Source organism: Mobula hypostoma, chromosome 12 (assembly GCF_963921235.1).
Source record: "Mobula hypostoma chromosome 12, sMobHyp1.1, whole genome shotgun sequence".
NCBI classification, from domain to species: domain Eukaryota; kingdom Metazoa; phylum Chordata; class Chondrichthyes; order Myliobatiformes; family Myliobatidae; genus Mobula; species Mobula hypostoma.
In genome coordinates, this window is record NC_086108.1 from 63004051 (window position 1) to 63019189 (window position 15139).

The following is a 15139-nucleotide window of genomic DNA, read 5'->3' on the forward strand; positions in this document are numbered from 1 at the left end:
ATTTTTTTTGTTGTATTTTTGTCTTATGAAATTATTGTTGAAAATGATGCTTTTTGTTATGTTTGTACTGACCGAAATAAATTTCATTCATTCATTCAAAACAGATATACAGATGTAACTAATAAAGTGGCCACCAAGTTTATTGCTTATTTTCACCACTGCAAAATCATAACTTTCTCCATTGCTTGTGTTTCTCCAGTAGTGTCATTTTGCAGAGGTTCATGATCATTATGAAATTTTCAAAACTGAAGTCCTGTCAGAAGCACAACCTATCATTTGGTAGAAGCAACATCCAAGGCCAGAAAAGGAGAGTGATATTGAGCATGAAAATAAAGGTTGATTGAAAATTGCTTTACCTTCTGATCTAAAAGACATTATGTCTCAATAAAGTTTTAGGCATTTACCACTCCTTATACATTTTGAAGCTTTATTTCTCGGTTTATAAATTGTTGATGGGGATATTATAGGCTAAATTAGATAGCCCCCACAGTTTATCCTGCTGAAGCAGCCTCTGCTCTTTCTACCAGTCATGCAACAGCCCAAGAAAAATGCCTATTAATGCGATCATGTGGAAGTCTTGAAGGAAAGACTGCTTCTTTGTACAAGCGCACCCATTCGCCATTTAAAATCTAATAAAAACTAACCTCCAGGTTGTTAGAAATGCTTTCTATCTAACACTAGTGAGATTTTCTTCCTATTGCTGAGGATATGTTCAGTTGTTGGAGGCTCTCGCTGCAATGCTGAGCTCCAATTTGCATTTCCAGTGTCAAATAGCACTACTGGATCAGCCTATTCTGCATATTTCAGCCAATGCCCTTTAACAGTACGGCAGCCAATGCATTTGAGGCCACAAATATGCACCTGTGATTTTTTGTCTTGTCACTGGTAGTACACATGTAGCAGATGTGATGTGGCTGAATTATGTATCTACGGTATTTACAGTATTTAAAAATAGATGAAAAGTTACAAATGTATGACAGGTGAATAAGTAATTAAAGGTGTTTGAATGCGTTACTCTGAAATGAATTATGCTATAGTGTAACGTAACCTGAAGCCATATTGTATAGTCGCTCAGATTGGAAACAGTTGGCCTTTGTAACTTTGGAGCTGTTAATACTCTTGAAGACAGTATTGTGCATATGTGTGGCTTAGAGCAAAGCTGCAATCTGCTTCAAGTATACCACTTATCTTCAGAAGTTAGAGAATGCCACTTAAATGATGTGCCCTTCCACTTTTACCCATTGTGACTGTGCATGGCTGAATCAGTCAAGTCAAGTTTATTGTCATTTAACTATATGCATGTGTATAACGCATACCATAACCATATAATGTATATAGAAATGAGGCAACATTTTTCTGAACCAGGGTATAAAGCACAGTAGTACACATAACACCTGATAACATATGAAGGTAAGGATAAGATCTACAGATGAATCGCACATAAATAACAAACGAAAGTGCATCACTGCCCCAAGAGGTCTTTTGAAATCTAAATGTTGTATTTTACAGCCCCCTTCCTTCAACAGTGTGCAGGACAATAACGATATTATTTTAGTTAACAGAGCTTTGATATGATATCTACCCAGGATAGGGAGGTGGTCAGAAATACTAAAATATCTTTCATATAATGTGGATCATAAATGCCTGTCATGTAGGCAGAGTGCCAATATCATGCCAGAAATTTCCAAAGTGTTCTTTTTGTGCACCTCCTTCCACATAGTTTAACTCCTCTGATAACAGACCCACCAACCAGCTTGGACATGCGTCCGCCAAAATCCTAAGCTCTCTGACAGTAATGCTGCTGAATGCCGAGTGTTCTGGTCAGAACTGCTGATGTTTGCCAGCACCTTTTGGGAGAAAGAACTATGGCCCAGGGGCTGATTCTGTGCAATAGTCCATAGACTCGTCTTCTTGCATGCAATTTGGTAACATTCTAAAAAACTTTGTTTAAATTATCATCAGATGTTCAAGTTGCCACTTCAGAATTCTGTTAACCATTTACAGCCTTAAAACCTGTTGGTTTAAAGAGATAAGCTGTTGGTTTGTTGACCTTGATGGCAATTATTAATTTTCACTCATAGAATTTATGGCAGAAAATTAATTAGAGATGAATGGTTGAGAATGCGGCTATGCGCCAGCAAATCTGAGCACATTACTGCCTTAATTTTGAGCCTGATGACTGAAAATGTAAAGGTAAATTAAATGTAGTTGGTAAGATAGTTGAGCAGAGCAAAACAAGGTAATTGTTTTAAAGATATCAAGTCTATTAATTCCACCGTGCAGCATACAATGTTGTGTTGCACAGAAGGTACCAGTTATACACAGTGAGGTGCAGTTTTTGATGTCACTTGAACAGAAATAGTTCTGCGTTTACCACAGCAATGTAGACCTTAACCAGAACACCGAGACCTGCTTCAGCATTAATTTATAAAGGGCTGATATTAGCTGGTTTGCTGTCAGGAGTCTGAGGTGTCCATTGTCTTCTAGGTAAATTCACCTTTAAGTTCCTTTCTTAGTTTTTGTTTCCTCTCCATTGCTTTACATTTGGTGTCATTTTGTCATATTCCTCTGCTAATATCTTGCTCATATTTATTTCTCTGCCTAACCTCATGATGTTGTCGCAAAGCTACATCAGATTTAATGACCTGGCACAATTGGTCAAAGTCGGAGGACACATCTTCAAATGCTTTATCCAAACAGTAGCTTCACTAAATTGATGCACTGCTTATTCATCTCACTAAACTCACTGCATATACTTACCAATCAAAATACTCTGTCACACATGATAGCTAACGTTTGCAGGCTCTACCGTACCGAGGCAGTTAGAAGTGCTGGAAGCTAGTCATTGGCACATGACAGCTGCAAGTTTTGTAAGTTAACCAAGATGGATATTCTAACACTCAAACGTTGGACATTAAATATCCATATTTTATGCTGGCAATTCTTAAGGCAATGTCATGTTCATTCTAGTTAGCATAGGGTAATTATATATCAATTAGCCTCAATGATCCTGAGTAACTCATGTTAGAAAATGAATATCTGCAAGTCGAATGAGGTCAAGTTGTTTGTTCACTGCTGCACGCAACGAGTGTCAATTTGGGAGAAGTATTGGAAGATTGCCAGTGTTCTCCAAAATATACATCAGCATGTAACAGCACCTTTACGAAAGAATGTTGAAAAACAAAAATAACAAAGCGACCAGTTAATTACTATTTTTTGACAATTCTAATTTTACTTATGTACACACAAATGATGAATGATACTAACATTTCTTGTCATTGTGAACAGTTGCATGGTTATTCAGATACTGCAACTGAGTACATAAGAAATTGTAACAAGACTGGACCCTTTGTGTTTCTGAGCCATACAGTGAGACCATAGAAGAATTTGATCTTCAGACGTATCTTCACTTGGCTGTCTAGCTTCCATATTTGATTATCCCATTGTCCAAATGTCTTTCTACAAACCCCATTTCCAGAAAAGTTGTGATATTTTCCAAAATGCAATAAAAACAAAAATCTGTGATATGTTAATTCAGGTGAACCTTTATTTAACTGACAAAAGTACAAAGAAAAGATTTTCAATAGTTTTACTGACCAACTTAATTGTATTTTGTAAACATAAACAAATTTAGAATTTGATGGCTGCAACACACTCAACAAAGTTTGGGACAGAGACATGTTTACCATTGTGTTACATCACCTTTCCTTTTAATAACACTTTTTAATCGTTTTGGAACACTGAGGATACTAATTGTAGTAGATTTGCAATTAGAAATTTTGTCCATTCTTGCTTGATGTAAGACTTCAGCTGCTCAACAGTCCGTGGTCTCCGTTGTCTGATTCTCCTCTTCATGATGCACCATACATTTTCAATAGGAGATAGATCTGGACTGGCAGCAGGCCAGTCAAGCACACGTACTCTGTCTACAAAGCCACGCTGTTGTAGCCCGTGCAGAATGTGGTCTGGCATTGTCCTGCTGAAATAAGCATGGATGTCCCGGGAAGAGACGTTGCCTTGATGGCAACATATGTCTCTCTAAAATCCTAATATATGCCTCAGAGTCAATGATACCTTCACATATATGCAACTCACCCATGCCATGGGCACTGATGCACCCCCATACCATCACAAATGCTGGCTTTTGCACCTTTCGCTAACAATCTGGATGGTCATTTTCATCTTTGGCACGGAGAACTCGAAGCCCGCTTTTTCCAAAAACTAGCTGAAATGTGGACTCATCTGACCACAGCACATGGTTCCACAGTCTTTCAGTCCATCTGAGATGAGCTCGGGCCCAGAGAACTCGCCGGCGTTTCTGCATAGAGTTGATGTATGGCTTCCTCCTTGCGTAATACAGTTTCAAGTTGCATTTCTGGATGCAGCGACAGACTGTGTTGAGTGACAATGGTTTTCTGAAGTACTCCCAAGCCCAGGTAGCTATAATTGTCACAGTAGCATGACTTTTCTGTGCACTTTTAAGTCTGATTTTAACTCTGTCCCTAATTTTGTTGAGTGTGTTGCAGCCATCAAATTCTAAATTTGTGTATATTTACAAAATACAATTAAGTTAGTCAGTGAAACTATTGAACATCTTTTCAAAGGTTCACGTGAATTAACAGATCACAGATTTTTGTTTTTATTGCATTTTGGAAAATATCCCAACTTTTCTGGAAATGGAGTTTGTATCTCAACCTTCAATATATTTGATGACTCAACATCCATAGCTCTCTGGGTTGAAAATTCCCTCTAGGCGATTGAATCTGATGCACATACTGTTCTATCCTTTGTTAACAGTGAAGGAGAGAATAGTTTCATCTGTTGTTATATTGGCTGATGTCATGGCTTCACATGGTGTGGAAGTGCTTTACCATGATCTCAGACTGACTTTGTTGAGTTTTCATCCCTTGAAAATGAAGGGTTTCTTGTTCTTGCAATATCTTCTTTGGGCAGTTTAAATATCAATGAAAGTTACCAATTACAAATTGTTGATTTCATCATTTAAACCTAAGACTGGAAGTTGAACTCCTCAAATGAGCTACATGTGAGAAATGGTTTAATGCATACTGCGCAAGTTTTATTCTTCTACTACTGAATGTTGCCCAGCTTTTATTACAGATTTTAATTATTTGGATTATGCTGTTTGAAAATAGAACACCAATGTTTGAAAATATGGATTAGAGGGGAATTTGAGACCTCATTGTGGATTACCATAATTTGGATTCCAGCAGATGCTAAAATATACTGTTACACGGAGCGACTGGAGGCGGACCCAAGTGCAGGACACAGGCACGGAGACAGACTAGGACTTAACTAGGAACTCGGAACCAGGACTTGGACTTGACTTGGAACTCGGAACCAGGACTTGGACTTGACTTGGAACTCGGAACCAGGACCTGGATTTTAACTTGGAACTCGGAACCAGGACCTGGACTTGACTAGGAACTTGGAACCAGGACTTGGACTTAACTCGGACTCGGGACTCGGGACTCGGACTCAGGGCTCGGAGCCTTAGGACTGGGACTCGGAACTCGGAGCCTTGGGACTTGGACTCGGGACTCGGAGCCTTGGGACTTGGACTCGGGACTCGGACACAGAGCCAGGACTTAGACTTGGACTTGGAACCTGGACTTGGACTTGGTCCCGGACACAGAGCCAGGACTTAGACTTGGACTTGGACTAGGACTCGAAATGACAAAACAACGAGTAGCGGAAAGCCTACTGAGCTGGATACGAGACGACAAAGCAACGACAATCCATTCGAGGAGCGGCAAACGGCCTGCCTACTGAGCTGGATACGAGACGACGAAACCCAAACCACGACAGTCCATTCGAATCTCGGCTCGGGGTAGCGGCAATGGCCAGCAAATCTCAGCTGGTCATGAAAACAGCAGAATACCATTGGCTCGGAGTGGCAGCAAACAGCTGGCAACTCAGCTGGACATGAAAACGACCGAATCCACAAAGCACCGCAGCCACTTAGAGTCCACAATGAACGGGGGCCTAAATCAGACACAACTGCATTCGTTCAGATGACGGTCCCGCCGTGAGTAGATGAAAGCCGGAGTCGTTATGCTGCCGGTTCGAATGAGGATCAGGTGCTCTAATCAAGGAGCCCAGTGGAACACAGGGAAAAGGAAATTAACTGAAATGAGTAGTTAATAGACCGGACCATGACATATACAGCTGCAGGTTTAGCACTCAAGTGCTAATCAGGTGCAAAATTCATTCAGCAATATAATGTGTGCTGTATGTACTTCATCTAATGAAGGAGTCCCTTTGGATCAAGGATGACTTATTTCCATTCTGGGTTTCAGTTGGTTCTGATGCAGCTAATGAGGCAAATGTGGAAGCTGCAGATCCTTTCACAGATGTAACATGCAATAGTGAGTGTCCCCACTGTATGGCTACAAGTTTCTCAAGTGCTTGTCTTCCAGTTTGAATGGTGATGATCATAAATACATGTTGCACTTCCTCAAGAAAACTTAGAACACAACCTTGAGTCTTTTTCTCTGCCAAGTTATGTCTTGGTATAAAATGTTCATTTCTTGAAATTGGGCATAGAAATAATGAATCTTGTCCAGTGTAGCTGACTGGGTGTAAAAGTGACCTCAGTGCTTGGAGAGGACCCTGACATTGGTTCACATACCTCAGGGAAAAAGGAAGAGTTTGTGAAGAAAGCATTGTTGGTATTTCACCAGTACTTTGACATAATTGCTAGAAGTAGTTCAGGAAGCATATAGGAGGACAAATACCCTCCACTATCTTGTCCCTACTATATAATACTGTCCTATTGACAATAATGGCTCATGACAAGGCCATGCAAGATCCTTAACATTTGACTGTGGACGCATTCCATTTCATTCCTTATATATTGTCAAGGCTGACCCTAATAAAGACTTTGATTCCTTTACCAAGATTGAAACTCTAACTAAACATTAGGTGAAACTGGCACTTAATATTGACAATATTTTGATAACTTGTCATTGATTTTAACTAACATTTCGTTCAAGTATCTCTACTAGAGAAGTTGTTATTCAAGTAGCTGATAAGAGATCGAACTCTGGTTAGCATTATTCTGCTTCTTGCCAGGCTCAACATTCCCAAAGTAAAAACCTTAAATGCAAGGAAGATTTTTCACTTAGCTGATGAGTACAAGTACAGGGGACATCATGGAATAGGAAATTAAAGGCAAATACAAGTAGAAATTTTGTCACTAAGAGGATGACGAATCTTTGGAATCATCTACTCTAGAAACTGTAGAGGCCCAGAAATCATGTTCATTAAAAACAGGTTGATAGATTGCGAGAGATGAAGAGAATCCAGGGGTATTGGTCAGTGATATAAAATGGTTCTGAGAGAGATTAACCATAGTTTTAATGACTGGAGGTGCAGGTTTGAAGGGCCCACTATGGCCTACTTCTGTTCCTAGTTCTTACGTGCTTAACTTCTAAAGCGAGGTCTGTATTAACTCAATCTGAAATAAACATCGACTGAAGTGTAATGGCATCATTTATCTGGTGTTTATCAAGGTGGTTTAAAATAATAAACTACTTATCATGTTACTTTGGCAAAAAGCAGCAGTATGGATGAACAATGTCCTGAAAGTAACAATGAATCATATAACCAGTTAATCTGTTTTTTAAATCTTATTATTGGAAACTGGGATTTAGCCACCGAGTTCTTTTTTAAACAAAGGCATGAAGATATCCTATCACTTCTTTGATCATTGATACAGATCTTTAACTTTTTGTTGAGCCACTTAAAAAGTCAGATAAATTTTCATTTAATTGCATATCAAAAAACAGTGAGTTATATTGAGACTTTTTTACGGATATCCAGTAGTGATTCCTGACAACTTGTGGAATACTAAATCTAATTTGATTTTCAGGGTTCATGAGCAGCCGCAAATGAGTGGATCCGTTACAGAGCACAAATTGCCTAGTTTAGAAGGCAGCCAAATTCCCTTCATCCACAACAAAATAAACAAAAATGAAACTTTTTAAAAAAATCTCCTGATATGAATATGTGATATTTGATTTTAATTGCGTGTACAACATTAGAACTAATCAATAAATTTAACATTAAAAAGTAGTGTCAAAAGTAGTGTCGCATTGGACGGAGGAAACGGATGAAGTCCTCCATGACTGCTTTGCATCGGTGGACTGGTTAGTATTCAAGGACTTAGCAGCTAACCTTGATGAGTATGCCTCAGCTGTCACGAACTTTATTTGGAAATGCACGGAGGACTGTGTGTCTTCCAAAACGATCCGGGTATTCCCTAACTGGAAACCTTGGATGAATTATGAGGTCAAGTCCCTTTTAAAGGCTAGAGCTGCGGCTTTTAGGTCAGAGGATACCAGTCACTACACGGAATCCAGGCATGAACTCCGAAAAGCCATTAAGGGCGCCAAGAGGCAATATCGAGCCAAGTTGGAAGCCCAGGCTAACCAGAGGGATGCTAGTAGACTATGGCAGGGTCTAAATAAGATCACTGGGTGCAAAGAAAAGGCTGGGAATATCAATAACTGTGGCGCTTCTCTTCCTGATGAACTTAACGTATTCTACGCAAGATTCGAATAGAAGGGGAGCGTCCCGCTCCCTCCGGATGAACTGGACCTGGTGGCATCGAGATTCATTGTCACTGAGGAGGACGTTAGCAGAGCCTTCTTGAAGATAAATCCAAGGAAGGCGACGGGCCCAGATGGCGTCCCAGGACGGGTTCTCCGGGCCTGTGCAAGTGAGCTAGCTGGAGTGTTCATCTTCAACTGCTCCTTGCTTCAGTCTAAGATCCGCTCGTGTTTTAAGAAGACAACGATAATCCCAGTGCCGAAGAAGAGCAAGGTGGCGTGCCTGTATGACTATCGACCTGTGGCTCTGACATCAATTGCTATGAAGTGCTTCAAGAGATTGGTTATGGCACACATCAACCACAGCCTACCGGTCAACCTCAACGCTTTGCAATTCACGTACCGGAGCAACAGGTCAATGGCAGATGCCATCTCTCTGGCCCTACGTTCCTCCTTAGAACACCTGGAGAATAAAGACGAATACATAAGGCTCCTTTTCATTGACTACAGCTCTGCCTTTAATACCATCATTCCAATTAAACTGATTCCTAAGCTCCGGAATCTGGGCCTTAGCACTCAGATCTGCAGCTGGATCTTCAACTTCCTCACAGACAGGACCCAGGCTGTAAAAATAGGGGACAAGCTCTCCTCTACAATCACTCTGAGCACCGGTGCCCCACAAGGCTGTGTACTCAGCCCCCTGCTGTACTCACTGTATACCCATGATTGTGTAGCCAAGTTTCCATCAAACTCAATATATAAGTTTGCTGATGACACCACAACTGTAGGCCGTATCTCGGGTAATGATGAGAGTGAGTACAGAGAGGAAATTAAGAACCTGGTGGCATGGTGCGAAGACAATAACCTATCCCTCAACGTCAGCAAGACGAAGGAATTGGTTGTTGGCTTCAGGAGTAGTGGACCGCACGATCAAATTTACATCGGTGGTGCACAAGTGGAACAGGTCAAAATCTTCGGGGTCAATATCACAAATGACCTGACTTGGTCCAACCAAGCAGAGTTCACTGCCAAGAAGGCCCACCAGCACCTTTACTTCCTGAGAAAACTAAAGAAATTTGGCCTGTCCCCTAAAACCCTCACTAATTTTTATAGATGCACCGTAGAAAGCATTCTTCTAGGGTGCATCACAACCTGGTATAGAAGTTGTCCTGTCCAAGACCGAAAGAAGCTGCAGAAGATCGTGAACATGGTGCAGCACATCACACAAACCAATCTTACGTCCGTGGACTCACTTTACACCGCACGCTGTCGGAGCAGTGCTGCCAGGATAATCAAGGACACGACCCACCCAACCAACAAACTTTTTGTTCCTCTTCCCTCCAGGAGAAGGCTCAGGTGCTAGAAGACTCATATGGCCAGATTTGGAAACAGCTTCTTTCCAACTGTGATAGACTGCTGAATGGATCCTGACCCCGATCTGGGCCGTACCCTCCAAATATCCAGACCTGCCTCTCGGTTTTTTTGCACTACCTTACTTACCATTTTTCTATTTTCTATTTATGAGTTATCAATTAAATTTTTAATATTTACTAATTTAACTATTTTTAATATTTAGTATTTGTAATCCAGGGAGTGTGAAGCGCAGAATCAAATATCGCTGTGATGATTGTACGTTCTAGTACCAATTGTTTGGCGACAATAAAGTATAAAGTATAACGTTACAAAGAAAACCTAATGTTGTAAAGGGACCGTGCTGCAGCCATCTTTTGGAAAGTCCTCTTCCATGATGGCATCAGGCGTGCCATAGTAAATTGGGTTTGTATGAACCCGCTTAGTTTTTGAGCCAGTTGTGTTAGTTTACTCAAACTGAAAACCAGGGCTGCTGATTCTAATAATTTAATGCACCATTCAATAATGTACTTTGTCAACTTTCTTTATGTTGATGTGGATCTCAAGCCCACGCTTCTAGATTTAGAAATAAAAATACTATCATTAAACGGTGTTGATGGGATATTGCATGGAATACAGGATATAAGTTTGTGATTAGCACAGGTTTTAAGATGCACTCATGATACATTTTACATAACAATTGAAGAGATTCTATGAAGCTAAAGAGATAGCTAGGTAATTTTGTTTCCCTACCCTGAATATTTGGTGTTAAATTAATAACATTTTTAATTTGTGCATTTCTGTACAGGTAATTTTTTTGAAGTACAGATTAGATTTAAAATGTTAAATGATATGCATTTCCTATTTCAATAAGCATCCTTAATTATATGTTTACACTTCCAAGCAATAACTTTCAGGACTAAAGTAGAAAGCATAATGTGGCATCGGCAACTGATACTCTATTAATGATATAATTTAATTTAATGTTAACATTTTAATTTCTATCCTCAGATTAGTAAAAGCCCCATATTTGTACCTGGTGTTTGGGGTCCTTATTACTCTGCTATGGTACCTGATCTATGGCTAAATGAAGGTGGACAAAGTGTGACAGGAAAACTGGTAAGAAAATTGCTGAAACTGTGGTGAAATCTTGTGAGAGGGATTTTTTGTGTATTTTGGGTACTTACTGAAATATCTATATACACTTAAGGTTGATTGTGGGTATTTTTTACTACATAAAACAAAGCTATTTTGGATTAATAGTAAATGGTAGAAAATTAATTATTTCAGCCTTCTGGACTTAACAATCATTTCTACAGATTAACAATATTGCTGCTGTCATCTGTCTATGTACCTTTAATTATTTTAACAAAAATCTCTTAACTAAACTGTCTTTCTGCATCATGTGTTTTCTATCTTTCTCTTGTGTAACATGTTAATTGTATTGCAATATTTAGCCACCTCTATGTATTCATAAGTGTTAGTTATGCCTGGAAATTAATTAATCACCCTTCAGTGGTGCCAAATGTTCTTTAATACATAATACTCTTCCTCAACATTACTAATATTCTATGGTCATTTAATATCATCAAACAGCCATGAATGTCTAGATATTGAGGCCATATTTTGAATCAATTGTATGAAATTGTTTGCCACACAGAGCAGTGTGTCAGGCCTGCACAGCCATGCACCTCCCGATCTCCACCAAGCTAACAGGAATTACTTGTCACTGATTTTCAACTCACCACCTGCAGCCTATTTAAACCCAGCTCTCATCCACGGTCCCTGTTCACACATCGAACCAGTCAGCCTCAGCAAGTTGCTTCTGGTCTTGTTGCCTTATTGTGTTCAGTATCTGTTCCCTCTTTTGTAGCCCCTCAGGCAAATTTTTATTAAAAGTTTTTGCTAACTGCTAAGTCATCTCCACTGCTCTGCTTTTGGGTCCAGCCTCCTGTACATTTCCTGCCAGGGAATGAACTTTCAATTAACACAGCAGAGTATACTTGCCTAAAGAAAGTTGTCTGTTCATGTGAGCATACAATACAGAAGCAGCAGGATCTGTTCGTCTGTTCACTACTCTCTTCCAACTTTGCATCTTGATACAGCAACCCTGCAACAGTCCATCTCCTCCCACTGAGCCCCAGATACTGGTGTCCAAATGGTTTAACAGATCCCCAACCCACAGCCGCAATTTCTTGTCCCAGTGTGTCTTACACTTTGAGTTCCAACCATCTCTGTATTTTACAGACCAAGCTAAAATTGTCTTTGTCATCTCTCTGTTCACTGGGCGAGCTCCGACCTAGGTCACCACTAACTGGTACAATAAGCCACCATTTGCAATAAGTATGAGGATTTCACTGCTGACATTCATCAGGTTTTTGACCATCTGGAAGTGAAAGAGGGGCAACGAATAAGATGAACCTGCGTCAAGGCTCATGCTCATTGCTGAATTACACCGAAGAAGTCAGGACCCTCGTGGCAGAGCGTAGCTGGAACCTGGAAGTGCTGATGGCCCAATACCATCATGTCCTCTCAGAGTAAACATAAAAACATAGAAATCATACAGCACAATACAGGCCCTTCAGCCCACAAAGCCGTGCCGAACATGTCCCTACCTTAGAACTACCTGGCTTTACCCGTAGCCCTCTATTTTTCTAATCTCCATGTAGCCATCCAGGAGTCTTTTAAAAGACACTATTGTTTCCGCCTCCACCTCCACCACTGGCAGCCCATTCCACGCACTCACCTTTCTCTGCGTAAAAAACTTACCCCCTACATCTCCTCTGTATCATCTTCCAAGCACCTTAAAACTATGCCCTCTTGTGCTAGCCACTTCAGCCCTGGGGAAAAGCCTCTGACTATCCACATGATCAATGCCTCTCATTTGAAATATGAGCTGTCTGCCCTCATTACTCTGGCCCTCCGAGTTGACAAGTGTTTTACAGAAAGCCCCTCCAGATCATCGGCCAGAACCCCTGTTCCATTCCCCAAAACACTTCAAGCTGCAGGACCTTTATCATCAATGCTTTCAGAAGCCATGTAGTTAGGGAGAGCTCCCTTAGCCCCCAAAAACATGAGTGTCAGTGGAGAAACAAACAATATGTGCTTTTATTGTGGAGCTGCCAATCATCCACACAACAAATGCTAACTGTGTCCAGGAAATGGCACCACCAGGTAAAGACAAGGGGCCTGCTATTTATTTAGCTCTCCCTGGCCCCTTGTTCCAACACCTTAACCCAACTCATTCTCTCTGTCAGCCTCCACACCCCAACAGCTCTATGCACACAGGAGGCTCTAGTGGATTCCAGTACAGCAGGCAACTTACCAGCCTGGACTCTGTGTGTGCAGTTTGGACTCCCTCCCGAGCTCCACTCATGACCCTCACTTCACCTGGTCATCCAGTCGACTCCTGGGTTGGGGATCCACCTGCCTGCAACTTCAGTTGACCTCACCCTCTAAGTCCAAGGAGAGGGAGGAAAAATAGGATCTCACCAAACCCCCATAGGAATATCACGACTTAGCCATTGCTTTCAATATAATGGAGGACAGCACCTTGCCGTCTCACAGTACACATGACTGCGCAGTCGACCTCCTCTCAGGCACCACCACTCCCCAGGTTTGTCTGTTCACCCTCTCCGCTCCTGAAACCCAAGCCATGAATGACTACGTTGCCGAAGCACTTCACTTAACTACCTAGTTTCAAGCCAGTACAGGGTTTTTCTTTGTCAGAAAGAAAGATGGTGACTTCGTGTCTGCATTGACTAACCTGGACTCAACAAAGTTACCCTCTCCACTTTATGGCTAGCACAAAGCACTCTGTAGGGCCCAGATCTTCATCAAAATGGAGCTACGGAGTGTGTACAATCCGCCAGTGGGATGAGTGGAAGATGGCATTCATAACACCCACTGGCCACTATGAATACTTGGTGATGCCTTTTGAAATTTTCAACAGTCCAGGCATTTTACAAGTCTTCATTAACGAGATCCTTTGTGACATGCTACACTGATTTGTGTTTGTCTAACTCAACAACTTCCTCATCTTCTTCAGGGACCCTCAAGACCATGTCTGTTATGTCCATTCAGTCCTTCACCATTTACTTGAAAAACAACTGTACTGCAAATTAGAGAAATGCCAGTTCCATACCATTGTCATTTCCTTCCTGGGTTACATCCTTTCACCCCAAGGCATAACTATAGACACAGAAGAAGTGCACCCATTGCTAAATACCCCCAACCACACTCCGTCAAATAGCCATGGTGCTTCTTGGGGTTCTCCAACTTCCACCACAGTTTCATCAGAAACGACAACCAAATAGCTGCTCCTCTCGCATCCCTCACCAAGTCATCTACTTCACGGATAACCTGGTCTGCTGCTGTGGACCATGCTTTCAAGGAGCTTGAGAGATGCTTCACCACCATTTCTGTTCTCCACCATCCAAGCCCTCCAGACCGTTTCTGGTGGAGGTGGATGCATTTTATGCAGGCACCAGGGCCATCCTCTCCTAGCGAGGACCAGACTGCAAGACACATCCTTGTGCCTTCTTCTCGCACAAGTTCAAATCGCGGGGCCCTCTTCTTCCGTCAATTCAACTTCACCTTCTCCTACTGACCCAGCTCCAAGAATGCGAAGGCAGACCCCCTGTCACAACAGTTTGACCCAGAGGAAATGGAGGTCAACTCTCAGACCATCATTCCATCCTCACCCCAATCTTCTGGGACCTTGAAAACCAGATCTGCCTGACCCTACAGTACAAGCTTGCTCTGGCCAGCACACACCTGACAGCCACATGTATGTCCAGCAGCCCTGTACTCTGAGGCATTCCAGTGGATCCACTCTTCACCCCCCTTGTGACCCCCCCACCCAGCCATGACAAATTCTGCATTTTTTGTGACACTGGTTCTCTGGTCCACCATGATCGCAGATGTATGTCAATTCATCACTGCCTGCCCAGTCCAGTTCCTCCATCCGAGTAGCCCTCTGGGCTCCTACTGCCCTTCCCTGTCTACTGTTGTCCCTGTCCCACATTGCCATGGACTTCATCATGGGTTTGCCATCTGCTGATGGGGCCATGCTGATCATGCTGTGGACTGGTTCTTCAAGGTGGCCCACCTCATTGTCCTTCCCAAGCCTCCTTCAGAAGCTGAGATGATGGACTTGGTTCTCCAACATATAGTTCACCTCCACATATTTCCTTGGGACATTGTGTCAATCAGTGTCC

The 15139-nt window shown here is 41.7% G+C and overlaps 1 protein-coding gene across 16 annotated transcripts in view; it reads left to right on the plus strand.

The window, feature by feature from the left end:
• Positions 1–15139, plus strand: part of fggy (FGGY carbohydrate kinase domain containing) — a 352624-nt gene that overhangs the window by 216434 nt on the left and 121051 nt on the right. For all 16 annotated transcript variants that reach the window (XR_010019906.1, XR_010019908.1, XR_010019907.1 and 13 more), the window contains exon 9: positions 10932–11039. Coding sequence is in view for 13 of the 16 variants with exons in the window: in XM_063064268.1 (XP_062920338.1) it covers positions 10932–11039 (108 nt within the window). In the remaining 3 variants the exon portion in view is untranslated. The remainder of the gene's footprint in view (positions 1–10931; positions 11040–15139) is intronic.